This window comes from Podarcis bocagei (genome assembly GCF_964188305.1).
Source record: "Podarcis bocagei genome assembly, chromosome: 5".
Lineage (NCBI taxonomy): Eukaryota > Metazoa > Chordata > Lepidosauria > Squamata > Lacertidae > Podarcis > Podarcis bocagei.
Window position 1 is genome coordinate 84,290,355 of NC_138129.1, and position 18,195 is coordinate 84,308,549.

Sequence of the window (18,195 nt, forward strand, 5' to 3'; positions counted from 1 at the left end):
CTGGGACAGGATTAGAAGCTGAGAGTTGCAGCGTGTGTGCAAGCAAACCAAAGAATAGCCTACAGGTCCATGATGCAGTTCCACTGCTGAAACTAAGCAGGTTGGGTCCTGTAATCTCTCTGAAAGGGATTGAACCTGAGATCCATATTTAAGGCACCCTGAGCTCTGACTTTCCCCAACGTGTTGCCTTCCAGGTGTTGTTGAACTATGACTCCTATCATGTCTTGTGCTGGCTGGCTGGAACTGATGGAAGTTGGGATCCAAAACATCTAGAGGACACCAGGTTGAAGAAACCTGGTGGAATCAAATCAGTGACAGACCAGCCACCCTCATATCTGCGTCAGAGACAAAGGAGCATGAATGATGTGCACCTCTGCTGATTCAAGCAGCCGTGAGTAGCCATAAATTTCTTTTTCCCCGATTATAAAAGAAAGGAGAGGAAAGAGAAAGGGGACATTTCAAGCATGCTGATTCAAACAAATAACAAAGATTAGCTCCTTTGATTTCAATCGTAGTAGTGACACTCTATCTTTTGGCACAATCACGAGGCGTTAGCTCTTTGTGGCTTCTGCCCATGGTGTGTTTTGTTATCTGCTTTTTGAGCACATTTAAAATAGTAACTCCAGGAGGAGTGGGGTGGTGGTGGGGAAGAGATAAAAGAAGCGGATGAACAGGTAGCTCTGTTTAAGCAGTTCACAAAGATGAGCGCTGCACAGACAAAATTCTGTTCCTGTTGAAATCAATGGGAGCTTGGCTCCCGACTTCAAAAGATGCACAATTTTGCTTGGATTCTTTTTTGTGTGCGCGCTTTTTTTGGTTTTGTTTTAAAGCAACAAAATCTTTATTTATCCCACAATACTTGTGGACGACGGCGCTGTTCGCTATTTTTATGTTTCTCATTTTATGCCTGAGGATGTTTTAGAAAGAGAACAGGGGAGAGGTGGAAGAGAGGCTTTGAAGTCATTGTTCCAGGGCTCAGCAGGGAGCTCAGAATACTATCAGCAACCCCAACCGCCAGCAACACACGCTCACAAACTGACGGCATAACGGACAAATCGGGGGTCTCTTCCCTGATGTGAAACTGCCTCTAAGGAGTGAATAAAGAACATTTCACGGGGGGGGGGGGGGAGGGGGGACAAGTCAGAACAAATGCATCCAAAGTTTTATATTAAAGCCACAGCTTTAAATTTTGTTTGGTGGTGATGAGGGATGTCTTCCAGTGAACCGTTTGCAGTGTCGTGCATACAATCAAGTCTATACTCAACTTGAAATAATTTAACAAGAATTTTATACTGGTGGGGGGAGCAAAATGCCACGTTTATTGAATTCAGCTCTGAGGGGCAGGTGAAGGGCAGGGCCGCCCTGGGTGGGGAAAAGGGGGAGCGGAACACATCACAAGGAGTCTTGATTAAAAATAAAAATGCTTTGTGCATCCATGTCTAATCTTGCCCCTTTCTAAAATTTATTTATTAGGGTGTTTTTATTTTTGTAAATCTACCAATGATTAAAATAAAATCAGGATTAAGGAGTTTTCTGAAGAAGAAGAAGAGGAGGAGGAGGAGTTTGGATTTGATATCCTGCTTTATCACTACCCGAAGGAGTCTCAAAGCGGCTAACATTCTCCTTTTCCCTTCCTCCCCCACAACAAACACTCTGTGAGGTGAGTGGGGCTGAGAGACTTCAGAGAAGTGTGACTAGCCCAAGGTCACCCAGCAGCTGAATGTGGAGGAGCGGGGACGCGAACCCGGTTCCCCAGATTACAAGTCTACCGCTCTTAACCACCACACTACACGGTGGAGGTCATGTGTGCTGTGTCCCATTGGTGTAGTTGTGGCACCACTCACCTTTCTTCTGCTCTATGGTGGGGATGACAAAAAAATGGAAGGGTCAGGGAGGGTGAGTTGGGGGGACTGAGAAATTTCCCTATTTTCATCTGAAGAATGTTGGAGGGGATGCTGGCTCTATGGCACATTCTCACACTTTTGCCCAAAAAGTTTGGCCAGCTCTGCCACACAGCAATTCTATAATGCAGTCAGTTTTATCCCTCAAATTACAGCTGAGTGTCAAGGACTGAGACTGAAAGCTGTTTGCCTAAGGCCCCCTTGTGTGTCCACAGCGGAGGTGAAATCTGAACTTGTGTCTTCCCAATTCATTATTCAGCGGACCACACTATACCATTTCCCATTAATGCACTATGAAGGTCACATCTGGACCCCGGTTTTTTAGAATGCTTCTAACTTCACTTGGTTATCATATTGCTTGAGTGCCTAACAGCACTTGACTGCTCATGGTTGAATGTGTGGGATTACTCCATTGAAAAGCATTGTGACAGGGAGGATGCGAAGCGTCAGACCCTTCTCATGGTGCTTGACCTGCAACAGCTTGTTTACATGTGCAAAGTTGCCACTGGAACCTGCAGTCAAGTGGTGAACCAGTCCTCAGGCATGGTAGCTACATTTAGACATATGTGCTTACATTGTGGTTACATTGAGGATCCAAGATGGCTGCTGAATGCTTGAAGCAGGGTTTTGAGCTCTAAGGCCAACTCTAAGGCAAGTTTCTGCTCTCTAACCTTAGTGTTAAGTTGTGGGTGAACATATCAGACAACACAGCGATTATTCAAACAGCTCAGAACAGAACTGAACTGAAAGGTTCAGCCAGCCTGCTTATATAGAGCTCCAGTACAACGTAACTGTAACAACTTTCTTTACTATCCAATGACTGAATGTCACTTTCGATCCCTTATTTGCATATGTGGTCCTGAACTATCTACAGTATCCCCCTGCTGGCCCAGGGTGAGAACTTCAGTACATAACACTTAGCATTTGTTTTTATCCTCTCTCCCAATTTATTTCTTAACTCCTTTTAGTGCTTTACTTTGTTGTTTTAATTTATTGTTTTATCTCATTGTTTTATTGTTCTAACTCCCCTAAACTGTAAGGCTGCATGAAGCTGGGCTGGGCTGAGCACTTTGCTAGGCAGTGCCAAACGCAAGGTCGAGCCAAAGTTTACAAGATACTAGTTATAAATTTAGACATATGCTGTCCTTCAGTCCTTCTACGACTATGTACAGGCCCGTCCCTCTCATTAGGCAGAATCGGGCACCCATTTCAAGCAGCAGATGTTGTGGAATATTGGGAAGCAATCGTAGACATTCCTCTTCAAGTCCAGAGGCATTTCCTGAGTTGGAGAACAGCTGTATACGCCACATGGCAGGCCCTGCACTCACTAAGCTAGTCTTCGCTATCACATATGGTGGAGGATGCTGTCCCGTCGGCAGTGCTGAAGTCAGATTCAATAGCTGCTCCAGTTGACAGCTATTGCAGCTATCTGTACCAGGGTTGGCTCAAGACATTTTGCTGCCTGAGGCAAAGGACGAGATGGTAACCTTCCCCAAGGCACACACAGAAGCCAAGTGGATTGCCAGTTGAATCTTACTCTGATAACGGTGAAAGGAAAGTCTCTCCCACTGCACTTGAGGGCAGCCAACTAGCATAGGGGGTACAGGGCAGGCCAATGTGGCGCTCGCAGCTCTGTCCTCTCCCTGTCCCTCAGCACCTGCCACCTGAGGCAGCTGCCTTACTCTGCCTCATTGTAGGGCCGGCCCTGTTCTGTACATTGAATCCTGTCGTTTACCTCGGGAAACAAAATGTCTTGGGCTGGTCCTGGAAGAAAACTATTCTAGGCTGCAGGATTCTCCCGAGTAATTCCAAGAGCTGGAGTGTGTTGCTTCAAGGAATTGTTAAAAGGAGTTTAGCATTACATTTGTAAAAGAGAGTCTTTCTTGAATAGGAAAAACATAGAGAGCACAAGCAAAAATTATACTTCTGAAAATTGGGACTGTTTGGCAAATGCATCGCTTCTTGGGATATAATAGGGCACCATTTTCCTCCACACCCTGTGATAATCCCAATCAGCCTTGTTTCTGTTCTGCTGCAGTTTGTCTTCTGCCAAACACAATGCTATTCGTCTTGCTGTTGACTGTGGCAGCACTACAGAGTTTACATAATTACATTGTAAGCGTGTTATTCCACGCCATTTATTTCAATGCAAGGGAGATGCAGTGCAAACAGGGGGAGAATTTAATCAAGGAAGTATCATTTGCAGACTGAAAGCAACAACAACAGTGAATACCACTTATATTTGCTGGATTGACTTCTCTTCTGGACGTGGGATGAATAGGCTAACATTGGCAGTTTCTGCTTCCATTTCTGTTTTTATTGGAATTCTCCAACAACCCTAATTACTTCAGAAAACCTGAGATTGGCGAGTTATCCTGTTAGCTCATTCTAAAATATTATTTAAGGCAGGTTTACAACTACCTGCATTAGGAGTCAAGACTTGGAAGAGGGAAGAATATCATCATCAAAGTTAAAGAGTAAGGTTCCCTTCAGGGCAAATGCATGTAATTGAAAGATCTTCCATTTGAAGACTTGCCATGGAGAAGAGTCAATGGGGTTTCGTTTAATTTTGCAGAAATTTCAAGTGCTACCATTGTGCAGTCTTTTTTTATGAGGAGTTACTTTGTCATAAGCACAAAGCTTCCTTTAAATATAGATGTAATCTTTTGAGCTTTTCAAAGCAACCCATTTCCCTTTGTGAGACTTCCATTATCACCTGTCATGCCCTGTATGAGAAAAGATTTAATATCCATGATTGCTGCTACCTTTGACTGCTAAGGCAGAGCAATGCAAATACTAATGATGTTCCAAAATGGTTATGCAGCACAGACAAAAGATTCATGGGTGACACATATGTGGATAGTGTCATTAAGCCAGTTAGTCACTAGGTGGCACTGGACTCAGAGGAGTGGGTGGAGTCTGGGTAGAATCAGGATGTTCCTGCTACAGTTCTCTTCTTGTCAGTTTTTCCTATCAGATTGCAGCATTATTATTATTATTTTGAAAGGATGCACAAAAGGGTCATATACACATTTCTCCTAAGATATGTGTACCAGGTACAGTTTCTGAACCATCTTAAAAGGCAGTCCCATATATGATGAATTGCATTAATTACTGAGCACCATGAAGCGGACCCCCCCCCCAATTTCACCACCTGTGAATTTTGGGTGTAACTGTGGATCCAGTTTTAATATTCCTTAAAATTAATTTAATAAGAAAGCAATGCAATTGATCGTTACTCCTTCCAGTTCTCCTTTCCTTAGCCCAATGTTTCCTTCATTCGCTAATAAGAACTAAAAAAATAGTTTCATCCACTACGAAAGCAAGCAAAAATAGTTTCCTAACCAATGTTCAAAAATTCTCTTTTCTGAGTTCCTCCCGAACTGTTAAAAAATGTCAATCCTCTCCCTGGAGAATATTTGGCAAATTTCATCACCCACAAATGATGCATTCTGAGGAAAATTTTTAATTAGCCCTACATTTTAGTAGGGCTAAATTGGAGGCCGAGCAATCCAAACTCCCTTTATGCCAGGCTGGGTGGGTGTCTGTCTGCCCAGCCCTGCCAGCCTCCCACTGGCTTCTGCCCACAGAGTGATGCCAGCGTTACTCTGCTGGTGAGGAGGTTTCTCTTCTGCCCACTGAACATACAGGTAAGTAGAAGTGTTGCCCAAATGATTATCCAGGATGAGCCTCCACCTACTCATCACTTTAGTGTTGTGGGTTAAGCCACAGAGCCTAGGGCTTGCCAATCAGAAGGTCGGTGGTTCAAATCCCCGCGACGGGGTGAGTTCCCGTTGCTCTGTCCCAGCTCCTGCCAACCTAGCAGTTCAAAAGTATACCAGTGCAAGTAGATGAATAGGTACCGCACCTGAGGCATTTTTGTTGGGGATTGTAGGGAAAGACCTGCCAAAAAAGTTGAAAAACATCTTCATGTATGCAACAACGGCCGCGAGAGTTCTGGTAGCACCAGCATGGAAGACTGAAGAAACCCCAACTAAAGAATCATGGCAAGAAAAATTGATGGACTATGCAGAACTGGCAAAACTGACATATAAGCTACGGGACAAGGATAACTGTGTCTTTAAGGATGAATGTGAACCCTTTACAAAGTATCTGGAGACGCAACAAAGCGAACTGGACTCCTTGGCAGGTTTTGAATAAAGATTCACAAACTTTTTATTGATAATAATCAGCTAAATAGTTTGAGGATCTATACAACTTTGTAACATGCAGAAAACAGCATTCTAAGAGAAACCAAAGACTGGAACTGAGGGAAGTCGGGGGTGGGGTGGGGTGGGGGTGGGTGGGTTTTGTGTGGGAGGGGGGAGGGAGGAAAAATGGGGGGAAAACAAGGATGATATGTTTTTGGATAATATGTCTTGTTATAATTTTGAATTTAAAAAGAAAAAAACAGTGTTTCCGTGGGCTGCTCTGGTTCACCAGAAGTGACTTAGTCATGCTGGCCACATGACCTGGAAGCTGTATGCCAGCTCCCTCGGCCAGTAAAGCGAGATGAGCGCCGCAACTCCAGAGTCGTCCGTGACTGGACCTAACGGTCAGGGGTCCCTTTACCTTTACCCCTGCCTACAGGGAAATGATATTTATTTTCCTTTCCTCCTCCTGTGCTATTTTTCCCCCCTTGAGCTATCCTTCCTCACTGCTTCAGTAGCTTCAACCACCAATCCCCACTTCCCAAGCTTATGATGTTCTGGAGTCTGCCCTCAATGTTCAGCTGTTTGTTTGGTTTCTCTTTTTGCAATACTTATTACAGGTCATTTTGCAATAACATCTACACACAGAGAGACAAACAAACACACACACACTTTCTTGGAAACTCTGCAGTTTTTGCCAAGCACAGCCTTTCTGTCTATTGAAACTTTTTTTATTATTATACTGTAACTATCAACTTTTATATTAAATGGCAGTAAGGTCCCACAAGGCCAATGATATGCTGGTTGTTTGTTAAAGTCACCATCTGGTGGGCAAACCCTGCTGCAAGTGAATTTCATTTAGTAAGAATAAAAAGGCAGCGCTGAAATTTCAATTTCGTTGCACAAACTGCTGTTCTCCCTATGCTGGGAGCTGCAAAATCAGATTCAGCCTTATCGTGCCTCTCACATTTAGGATACTGTCGGTCCCACCTCAACAATCTTACAATCTTACAACAATCTTATTGTATGCCCCTCACAGATCTAGAGTCTACCCAAAAGAGCAGAGCAATTTTTACCCCTGATTTCAGCATATCAAGCTATGGAAGTACCTTAACTAGGCTGATATCACTGTGACGCAGGAACAGAGAGAGAGAGATGTAGTTATATCTGCTTTGTGTGTACATAAAGCACTGTAAGGCAGAGACACAAACGCCAAGGTCAGTCAATCCAGTGCCCTTCAGATATTGTTAGACTCCATCAGCTTGCATGGCCTACGACCAAGGATGAGGGGCGCTGTAGTCCCACAAAATCTGGAGGGCATCATGTCTCTTAGCTCCGCACTGAACTGTTATTGTGCTTGTGTGAAGGAAGAAGAAGAAGAGGAGGAGTTTGGATTTAATATCCCGCTTTATCACTACCCGAAGGAGTCTCAAAGCGGCTAACAATCTCCTTTCCCTTCCTCCCCCACAACAAACACTCTGTGAGGTGAGTGAGGCTGAGAGACTTCAGAGAAGTGTGACTAGCCCAGGGTCACCCAGCAGCTGCATGTGGAGGAGCAGGGATGCAAACCCGGTTCACCAGATTACGACTGGATCCTCCTGAGAGTTTCAGCTGTCCTTATACAGTGGACGCTCGGGTTGCGAATGTGATCCATGTGGGATGCACGTTCACAACCTGCAGCGTTCACAACCCACAGCAGCGCGTCTGCACATGCACGGGTTGCGATTTAGCGCTTCTGCGCATGCGCGACCGCCGAAATCTGGAAGTAACCCATTCCAGTACTTCTGGGTTTCGGCGGTCCGTAACCCAAAAAAAGGCAACCTGAAGCGTCTGTAACCCGAGGTATGACTGTACTGGTTTTGTCAAGGAAAGCACGAGAATGTAAAATATACCCATATCTCTGCTACCAACTAGGGAGAACTGTCCATGCTTGTAGATTTAGGATGGTAATGGGGGAAGCACTTGCGGTCTAATTAGGTTAGAAATGGCCCTTCTGCAAATGACCCCAGAAATCCTCAAAGGTATCATACTCAAATGGAAATTCAAAATGAAAGCAATTAGCAAAGTCTCTTTCTGGCAATAATTGGAATTTACAGGTCGCTCATAAGGCAGAGGCATCTATTCCCTCTTTCAATGCCCCCCCCCTGCCCTGCCCACACACCTGAGGAAGATGTCAAGGAAATAAACAACTATCTGACTTTTAGAAGACACCTGAAGGCAGCCGTGTTTAGGGAAGTCTTTTATGTTTGATGTTTTATCGTGTTTATAATATTCTGTTGGGAGCTGCCCAGAGTGGTTGGGGAAATCCAGCCAGATGGGCAGGTATAAATATTATATTATTATTAATATTATTATTAATATTACTATTACTACTACTACAGTGGTACCTCGGGTTAAGTACTTAATTCGTTCCAGAGGTCCATTCTTAACCTGAAACTGTTCTTAACCTGAAGCACCACTTTAGCTAATGGGGCCTCCCGCTGCCGCTGCACCGCCGGAGCACAATTTCTGTTCTGATCCTAAAGCAAAGTTCTTAACCCAAGGTACTATTTCTGGGTTAGCGGAGTCTGTAACCTGAAGCGTATGTAACCCCAGGTACCACTGTACTACTATTATGGGTACTGATGCTGGACCTGCTAAGCATACAGTATAATCCATGCCCATTAGCATCCTTGTTGCTATATTTTGAACCAATTAAAGCTTTCAGACGATCTTCAGATGAAGCTTCACACACAGCACCTTCCAATAATCGAGTTTAGAAGTCACCTTTACGTGAATAATTCCGTGGCGCTCAGGGGGGCGCCACGTGTAGCTCATGTGAAAGAGGGAAGTAGGGAGATTCCTACAGTGACAAAGCTAACACTTCATCTCCAGCTCTGATCGAATCCTGAGTTGGAGGCAAATGCAAGGCGTTCTAAAAGTCCCGTTTCCTAGGAGGTGGGCTTTCATCCACCGACGTTCTTTGCGAAGCATCCAAGAAAATGATTTCGTCGCACCACTGTAAGGGTAAGGATGATAAGGAAATGCCTTGCACATTCCAGAGAAGGAAGTCTGGAAACCTGAAACCCTGTTTTGCAACAACAAACCAGTGCAACTGTGTTCCGATCTGCAAGTGCATTCATATTTGAAACACACAGGGACTGGGGCATTTTTCAAGGCATGCTATCAAATCCCAAGCCTTGCACCTCCTGGCAATGTCCTTATGATAGCCTATCCTGCTCTTCAGTTCATTGCCCTAAGTCTTCCAGGCCTCTTGCCATGGTGGTGGCATTCACAGCTCACAGGTGGCATTCACAGCTCACAGTTCCTATCAACAGTGATGTTCCCACTGTTGTGGGACTGGCAAGGAATGCAGGCCTCCCCTCTGCAACCTTCCTGCGACCGTGGCGGCATTGTAGGACACTGTTGTACTGCTAGGCTTCCTTAGGACTGACCTGAAGGGGAGAGGGTGGAGTAGCGTGTTGCTCCCTTGTGGTCGCCGCAATCTACGGTGTCTATGTTTCCCTTCCACCACCCAGATTCTGTGAGAGAACAGACTATAAAGGCCTCAGTGGTGCTCGGCCCCATGCTAAGAAACACAAAAGAATTTTTGTTCCAAGAATCAAACAGGATGTGGTTAGAAGTTAAAGTGAGAAAAAGCCTCTGCGAATAGGAGGAGAAACAGGACGCAGTAGGAGTCCGGTGTTGCAGAAAAGCAGCCTTAGTCGATGTGAAACTTCGAGACTTTTGCATTTCTGAGGTTCATACCTTTATCTGTTTGAAGAAGTTCTCTTTGTTAAAACAATAGCGATGGTTGGCCTCGTTTTGATAGCATTAAACACACACAAACACACACACACACATGCAGGTGTTTGCACAACCTTTTTCCTTTGGCTTTGATAACTTGCACTCAAATCAAAAAGAAAGCACATACAAATGCCCTCCCCCCAGCTAGGCTCTTTGGCATCCTGCTGTTTTGACCCTTTCATCGTTGTATGAAGTCTGAAGCATTGCATCTGTATTTGGAACAAAGGCCGCCTCCACTAACGACTGCCAATTTATGAACTTGCTAATGCAGCACACCTGCAAATTACTTAAGACCCAATAAGGCTGTGGTGCTTTCAGAGTGGAAGGCTCACTTCCATTTAGCCTGCCTCTCCCTGGACTTGACATCTGAGGTGCATAAGCCCTGGTAAAGTATCTGCCACTTTTCAGACATGCCGGATGGGAATTAGTTAAAGAGCTCTTGGTGCTTCACTTGTGTGTGGTCAGGAAATGGCTGTGGGGCATAGTAAGAGCAACCTGCCCTTGTGATCTGGAGTTCTGGTTACATGGGAATTCCTTGAGGGGGTCAGGCTGAATCCCTGGGTGGTACTGGTCAGCAATTGACTGGGGAAATATGCAAAGTGGTTGTTCTCCCGTTTTAGGCTTTCATTTTCTCTTTTACATTTTCATCCCCAAGGGAGGTAACTGGGAGGGCCGCATTCTGCTGTATAAACCATTTTCTCCAGCTGGCCTGCACTTCCCCTTTTTCTATCATAAAATGCGGTCATTTTTTATTTTTTTTAAAGAAATGTGACAGTAAGTCCTCCAAAAATAGAGGCTTCTGTGTGCTCTCTCGCATCTGTGAGAGTCACAGGATCCAGACCACTGAGGGAGGCTCCGGCCTTGCTTGACAGCTTTGCAGTGGTGTTCTTGGTCTCTTGGCAAAAGGTCTTGCTGCTGAGGAGCATGTGTTCTCACCTAGAGGCGCCACATGCATGGCTCACCCATGAGGCGATGTTAAGTGTCCGACTTGTCCTTCTTCTCTTACAGTGTTTTATAATGATGTAATTCACGGGTAAGGGACATGGGTGGTGCTGTGGGTTAAACCACAGAGCCTAGGACTTGATGATCAGAAGGTCAGTGGTTCGAATCCCCGCGACGGGGTGAGCTCCCGTTGCTCGGTCCCAGCTCCTGTCAACCTAGCAGTTCGAAAGCACGTCAAACTGCAAGTAGATAAATAGGTACCACTCCGGCGGGAAGCTAAACGGCATTTCTGTGCGCTGCTCTGGTTCGCCAGAAGCAGCTTAGTCATGCTGGCCACATTACCCGGAAGCTATACGCCGGGTTCTTCGGCCAATAAAGCAAGATGAGCGCTGCAACCCCAGAGTCGGCCACAATTGGACCTAATGGTCAGGGGTCCCTTTACCTTTACCTAATTCACGGGTGAGGAACCTCAGGTATTGAGTCCAGGCCTTGCTCTTTGCCCCCCCCCCGGCTCCCCAGCCAATTCAAGCCCCTTGTCCTGAGTATATATATTTTCATTTATTTGTTGTCTCTGAACCTCGGGGGGGGGGGGGGGAATGTGACTTCGGATAGCCTGAAATATGTGACGGGCAATTATGCCACCACAGGGCATATTTTGTAACCCCCACATCCCAGGAATCACTTTGTAGGTGTTGGCATTTCACATCTTTTACATAAATCCTACTTTAGGCAGGGTTTCGGTCAGCCTTCCTCAGTGGGGTGCTCTTCAGATGTTTTGCGCTACAAGTCCCATCATCTGCCCCTGCCAGCACAACATCTGGATGGCACAAAGTCTAGATAGTAGCAGTGCTTGGCATGTTGCCACCGGTTCTGGCACAGAAAGATAGATTCAACACATGCAGCAAATATAGGATAATGCTGATGGGCGTTGAATTTGTTAAAATCTAAGGGTGCTTCTAGACAATCAGTGTTTCCTGAGCATTCATCCTGATATGTTTTTGCAGAGCTTATGTGATATTGTGTCATGTTAATGTCATCCTGTGCTTTCCAGTGGTTTCACCTTATTGCAAAAAAAAAAAAAAAGTCTGATCTCTTGGGGAAGCGGGTTCATTGCACAATCAAGGATCAAGGAACCGACTGTACTTGTATTACCAGAATTTGCTGGTGTGTTAATTTCCCACTCGAAAATAGCAATGGTCTGGAAGTGTCCTGGGATCTGCTGGTACTCTAATTACTTTTGCTCTTAAAAAAAAAGAAGGTCCACAAATATTATGGACAAACACAGGCACCAGATTTTCAAAACATTTCAGTGATCCTGTATAAACCAGAGGAAAAGAGAACTGGTCTGTGCGCCTCCCTTACAGCCACCTCCCAGAGTATGAATCTCGCTTCAGCAGGCTTGGGCAGGGCAAAGTGAATCCTCTTAATGTTGACACAACAAGACAAAGCATAAAGCCCCCTTCCTCTTTCCCAGTCACCACACAGCATTTCTGAAATCAAGGAGTCAGAATGACGAGCCAGTCTCAGGGAATCCAACAGCTTTTGCAGGCTGAAAAACGTGCCAAGGACAAGCTTGAGGAAGCCAAAAAAAGTAAGTGGTGCAGCCCCTGGGCTGACTGCATTTCTTTGGTGAATGTCGATGGAAAAAGCACAGGAATTATTATTATATGTAAATTTTTTTAGCTTTAAATAATTCATTTACACATAAAGAGGCATAGACAGAAAGGCATAACAAATCTATCTGTTTAACATAAATTATACCAAGTGAGTAACTAAATTTGTAGTATTGTTATAAGTGAAGTTATCTCCTCGTCATATTATTCCTGCAGATTACTTCCAACACATATTTGATATCATTCTGATCATTTGTTTTCTCATTCCAGTAGCAAATAAACTTATACCAACAGTCCACAGATTTTTATTTCTAGTCCTCAAATGATGAGTTATTTTTGTCCAACTAATGGCCACTAATATTTGCACTGTAACTAACATATTTCCCATGTTTATTTTTATATTGGATCAATATTAACCCAAAATTAACCCGTGTGGGTTTTAATTTGTTGGAAGCCGCCCAGAGTGACTGGGGTAACCCAGTCACATGGGTGGCATATAAATGTTGTTGTTGTTGTTCCAATCCACCCAAGAACAAAACTGTGGGCTTTTCCAATTGCCCTCAGTTGCATTGATCACATTAATACAGAATTGTTTTGCTACTTTACATTCCCACCCAAATGTGGTTAAAATCTTGACATCTTGCTTCTTTCTCCAGATTCCCTGTATTACAGTAGCTAGTACATTTTCCTTCACTTATGAGGAGTATGAAATCATAAATATAAAATCATATGCCTTTTTGTTTTGCAGCAACTTCTGTAGAATAAGCATAGGAATTCTGGCGCTAGTTCATCTTTACTCAGCGTTTTAACTTCCTCTTCCATTTCGCTCTTAAACTCTTTCTCCTTACTGTCTTGGGATGTATCTAAAGCTGGGCTTTCAACCAATGAAATTGGCTTCAAGTCCATGCTTTCAGTGTTTTTTGTGTGTGGTGTGGCTTTTTTTAACCCATTCAGAGCTATGCTCCTGCTCCCTTCATTCACTTCCATTAAGTACTACTGTAGTTGACTGTAACTCACTTGCGGCCTTGGCTGGACTTCCAAGTCCCATCTTCCTCAACCAGAATGGTCAGCGATGATGGGGGTTGTAGTCCAACAACACGGGGCTGGGTGTCTGCATTGGACCAAAGGCAAACTCTTCTGGAAGCACTGCGGACGCCATCTTGGTAGTCAAGAAAACCCCACAATTAATTGGTAGCTGTTATAGCAACGAGCTCATGTATATTTGTATTCACTTGCTTTGATAATTGGCTTGCTTTGGTGTTGAGCTCTGAGTCCAGAAAGGGGAACTATCTGTAAGATTTGGGTATTTGCCACCTATGCCCTCACCTGGTCAGGCGGAGAGATGGGGAATCCAGGCCAAAGTGGCGTATGCTGCTTTGTGTATAAAGAATGCATGAATGTTTGCTTGGGTGCAGATAAGCCATCTTCTTGCTGCTGCATCCATCCTACGTCAGTAAAGCCTGGGAGACCTGACAGGCTGATTTGCTATAAGTCTACACCTTTCCTTCATAAGGCACTAGAACTGATCACCCTGGTGTTTTGGACCTCCTCCTTTGGTATCCCTGCACCCAACCACTCTCACAAGCCCTCCTCTGGACCTGCAGTTCAGAACAGTGTCGCACGGGTTGGCCATCTCCACTGCAGTTGGTACGGTTGACTCAGTTGGATTAACCAGATGAGCTGCAGACCAGTCACCCGAACGGGCGAGATGGTTTCGGAACTGCTTATACAGCCCCAGAGGTTTTATGTTGCATTGTGGCCTGCGGAGTGTGTACAATCCAGAATTGCTTCCTCTTTGCGTGCTGGGCTTTTAATTAGTAACCTGCAGACCGATGGCACCCACCTCCATAAACCCTTACTTCAGAAAGCACCAGTTCCCAGGTAATCTGTTCCAGCCAGTTGCAGTCCGCCCTTGTCGGTGCCGGATTCAGTTGTCAAGCAAAACATTGAGCTTGCCCTTTCTGAACAGAGACGGGCCTGACATGTTAAACTGGAAAACATGACCTTCATTTTCTTGCAAAGAGATTGTTGTGTGTTGAGTTTTTACATGCTTCACCGATTGCTGCTTTTCTGTTTCTGGAAGGAGGCAAGAAAAGGTATTTCTGAAGCCTCTTTTAAAGGCTTATGATCTTGCTGTTCGGCTAAGCGCAGTAGATTGGAGGAAAGTTGGGATATGAACACCATGCTAAATATGTAATACCAACAGGCCAGGGTGGCCAAGTCATAGTAATAATAACAACTTACTATTTGTACCCTCCCCATCTGACTGGGTTGCCCCAGCCACTCTGCGCAGCTTCCAAGTTATATAAAAACATAATAAAACATTAAACCTTAAAAGCTCCCCCATACAGGGCTGCGGTCAGATGCCCTCTCAAGGTTATGTAGTTACTCATCTCCTTGACATCCTTCCCTTATCTAATTTGGGTTGCACTGTGAGTAAGCCAACAGACCTTGTGCACAGGCCAGTGGGACATCCCAGCTGGCCTGTCATTGTGTAGTCAGCTCCCAGATGGCTCATACCTTCCATCAAACCAAAGCACTAGGATATCCAGTGAACCTTTCCCCGCTGGTTCTGTTGTTCAGTAGCACCGCCTCCTCCCTACCCACTAGTGCTGTTATCTTCTCTAACTGGGTCAGTCTTCATGCACCTAGTGGTGTGTGCTTCTGCCCCATGGAGGATGAAAAGGAGAAGGCAATAGTGATCAACGTGTGGAGGCAGAGGTACTTGGTGATCATTGGGGCCAGTAGGAAGGAGAAAGGCTTAGAGGCTTCAGCCACCATCCATGTTGCTGGCATAGCTATCAATGCAAGCTTGAAGGTGAGTTTAGATCACATCTGGAGAACACACCTGGAGATATCTTTTGATTTTATGTCCACAGATCCGAAGAGGGGATTTGTTGAGCCAAATGAAGCTTTTCCTCAAATTTTATGCACAAACTGACAACGCTGCAGCCCCCAGATTGCATCCACATTAGATATATGTTATGAAACCCTCTTCTGCTTGTGGGTCTTCCTTACTAGATTGAGCATTCAGAGATCCTGCTGTTTTAGTTCTTCTCCATCTTTCTCCTAGTAATGCGGTAAAGCAATACATTGTGATATGCACTCCCAGATAATGTGTGCAAACAGTGTACGCATGAAGCTTCCACGCTTCCGCATAGCTTTGTCCCACACTATTGCAGTAATATTCAGAAACCTCCACCATAGCGATAGGACTGGTCATATAGGCCCTTCCCATCCAATCAATGCTTAGCAGGAAGAGAGGACAACGATCAGCCCAAAGGAAGCCACCCTATTGCCAGCAGCATAGGATTAAGTGAGGCAACTCCTGTGCAACGTTGCTAAGGGATTTTTCTCACCCATTCAACACGTTAGCTGAAACTATGATTGGGTGGGAAAGGCAAGCTTGCATTGTCCCACATACATGGGTGCTTAATTCACACACACGCTTCCAACTAATGGGGTAGCAGTCCCTTCCCACAATGTGGGTTTATGTGATGGGGGACAGCTATACCTTATTACTGGGTTTCTACCCTGACACCAGGGGATGCGGGTGGCACTGTGGATTAAACCACAGAGCCTAGGGCTTGGTGACCAGAAGGTCAGCGGTTCAAATCCCCGCAACGGGGTGAGCTCCCGTTGTTTGGTCCCTGCTCCTGCCAACCTAGCAGTTCAAAAGCACGAAGTGCAAGTAGATTAATAGGTACCACTCCGGCGGGAAGGTAAACGGCGTTTCTGTGCACTGCTCTGGTTCGCCAGAAGCAGCTTAGTCATGCTGGCCACGTGACCCGGAAGCTATACGCCGGCTCCCTCAGCCAATAAAGCAAGATGAGTGCCGCAACCCTAGAGTCGGCCACAACTGGACCTAATGGTCAGGGGTCCCTTTACCTTTTATCCTGACACTCGTGATGGGAGTACATGTGTGAACTTATTCCTGTAGGGCAAAATATTCTACCCTCTGTGTGCACCTAGGGAGGAACCCTGGAAGAAAACTATTCTGTTGTTAGAAATGTATTGATTACATGATTATTATTTTTTGCATGATTGTAATATATAGAGCAATCATTATCCGGCATTCAGCCTACTCACTTTCACCTATTGCCATATTAAAGCTCAGAAGGCACTGAACCTAAATTCATATCTCTGCCACCACCTCTTGTGTGATGAGATCTACACATCTGGTATGAATCAAACGTCTGCTATATCCCGACCCTTGATGTCAGCTGTGTCCTTGAGTGACCAAACAACAGGCCCTTGTTTGTGCCGCTTAGTGCGTAAAAGAAAAGGTTAATGTGATCCAAACCTTTCATTAATTTTCGCTTTGCCTTGTGTAAAACAGCAGGTTTAGATCTAGGTCCTGTCATGAGACGCAATCAGGTGTAACACAGCCCAAGCCAGAGAGAGACAGTGGTTGAATCCATCCACAACGCTGCAGTGCCGCTGCCAATTTACTCACAGTGTCCAAATTCAGTGAAATAAGAAACAGCAGGTCGCTGGTGTGACTGGACCAATGGCCGTGTGGGAAACCTTAGAGCCTGCCATGCTAGCATGACATCCAGAACTTCGTAATATACACACCGTGCGTCAAGCACACCTTTTTTGATTTTGCAGGGTTAAAAACGGAAGCAATGTCATGAGACTACAGCTGAGAGTGCCCAGCGCTGCTTCAGTAGTTTATTAGACAATGTCGAAATGACTTATTTCTCTTAATATTTTTGAAGTGTTTTAAGAGGTCACATAGTGAGGCCCCATAGAAATGGTCAAAAGACTTAAGGCCTAGATTAGATGTGATGTTATAGCACATAAAGCACTTGTCTCTTTCGGCAAACCATGAATCTTTGCATCGTGTGCAGAAGGCATTTCCCATAATCAGTGGTGTAGCGTGGGGAAAGGGGTGCCGTGGCCCTGGGGCAGATGCTGAGGGGGCGCAACCCAGTGCTCCCATGATGGATTCCCTCACCGAGGCCAAGTGATGGCTGCCTTCCAAAGATGCGAGCTGCTCCTGGGCCAGGCCTTTGAGGCTGTGGCAGCGCCTTCTTCTCCTCACAGAGAAAGGATGCCCACCAAGCAGAACCAGGACTCATCCCAAGCCTTCTGTGGCTCCAGCACTGCTGGGATGCCACTAGGCCAGCTAAGGCGCGGCAGCTGCTGCTCTCACTGGGAGCTCACCAAGCTGAGTGGGCAAATGAGGCGACCAGCAGGTGACCTCCATGAGGAGCAACCACCACAGGGGCACAGCAAATGCCCCCAAGGAGGTTAGGGGATGCAATCCTTGCCTTGCCCCGGGTGCTGCCAACATATGCTATGCCACTGCCCATAATAGTGCCTCTTCTATTGAAATGCACTCTGAAAATTTGTCTCCTATATTAAGTCTGAGGAGTGTTTCCACTGATTGTATGAATGATGAATAGCTTTATGTCATGATAATGTTCACATCCACCGTCTTCTGTTCCCATTCCTTGGTGTGACTCGGGTTATCTTACTTCCTTCTCTGAAACCATAAGCTTTTAAATCTCAAGTGAAAGGATAGCATATTCTCTCCAATTCTACAGCTTGCCATGGCCCCACAGCAGCCAGTTTGTGTTATGCCGCATTACCACGTAGCAAAACGTCTATGTCCAATAAGAACACACCACCCTCATATCGAGGTTTGATAGAGAGCATGAGCCTGAATCAAAATATTTGATTTCAGGCATCATGAAGCATTTGCAGTGAGTCAGCCCAACTTCCAGGCCAGCGGCTGCTGGAGGCTTCGACGCAGTTGCTGAACACATAGAAGCTCAGTCATATTCAATGAATGTT

General features: G+C 45.3%; 1 protein-coding gene across 2 annotated transcripts in view; it reads left to right on the forward strand.

Annotated features, from left to right (window-relative positions):
• Window positions 1–317: 317 nt before the first annotated feature.
• Window positions 318–18,195, forward strand: part of ATP6V1G3 (ATPase H+ transporting V1 subunit G3) — a 31,946-nt gene continuing 14,068 nt past the window's right edge. The window contains exons 1-2 of one of the 2 annotated variants that reach the window (XM_081194555.1): window positions 318–391; window positions 12,255–12,371. In XM_081194555.1, the coding sequence (XP_081050681.1) occupies window positions 12,290–12,371 (82 nt within the window). In that variant the 5' untranslated portion in view covers window positions 318–391; window positions 12,255–12,289. Of the gene's footprint in view, window positions 392–12,023; window positions 12,372–18,195 lie in introns of those variants that run through there. The other variant, XM_081194554.1, reaches the window with a different exon arrangement.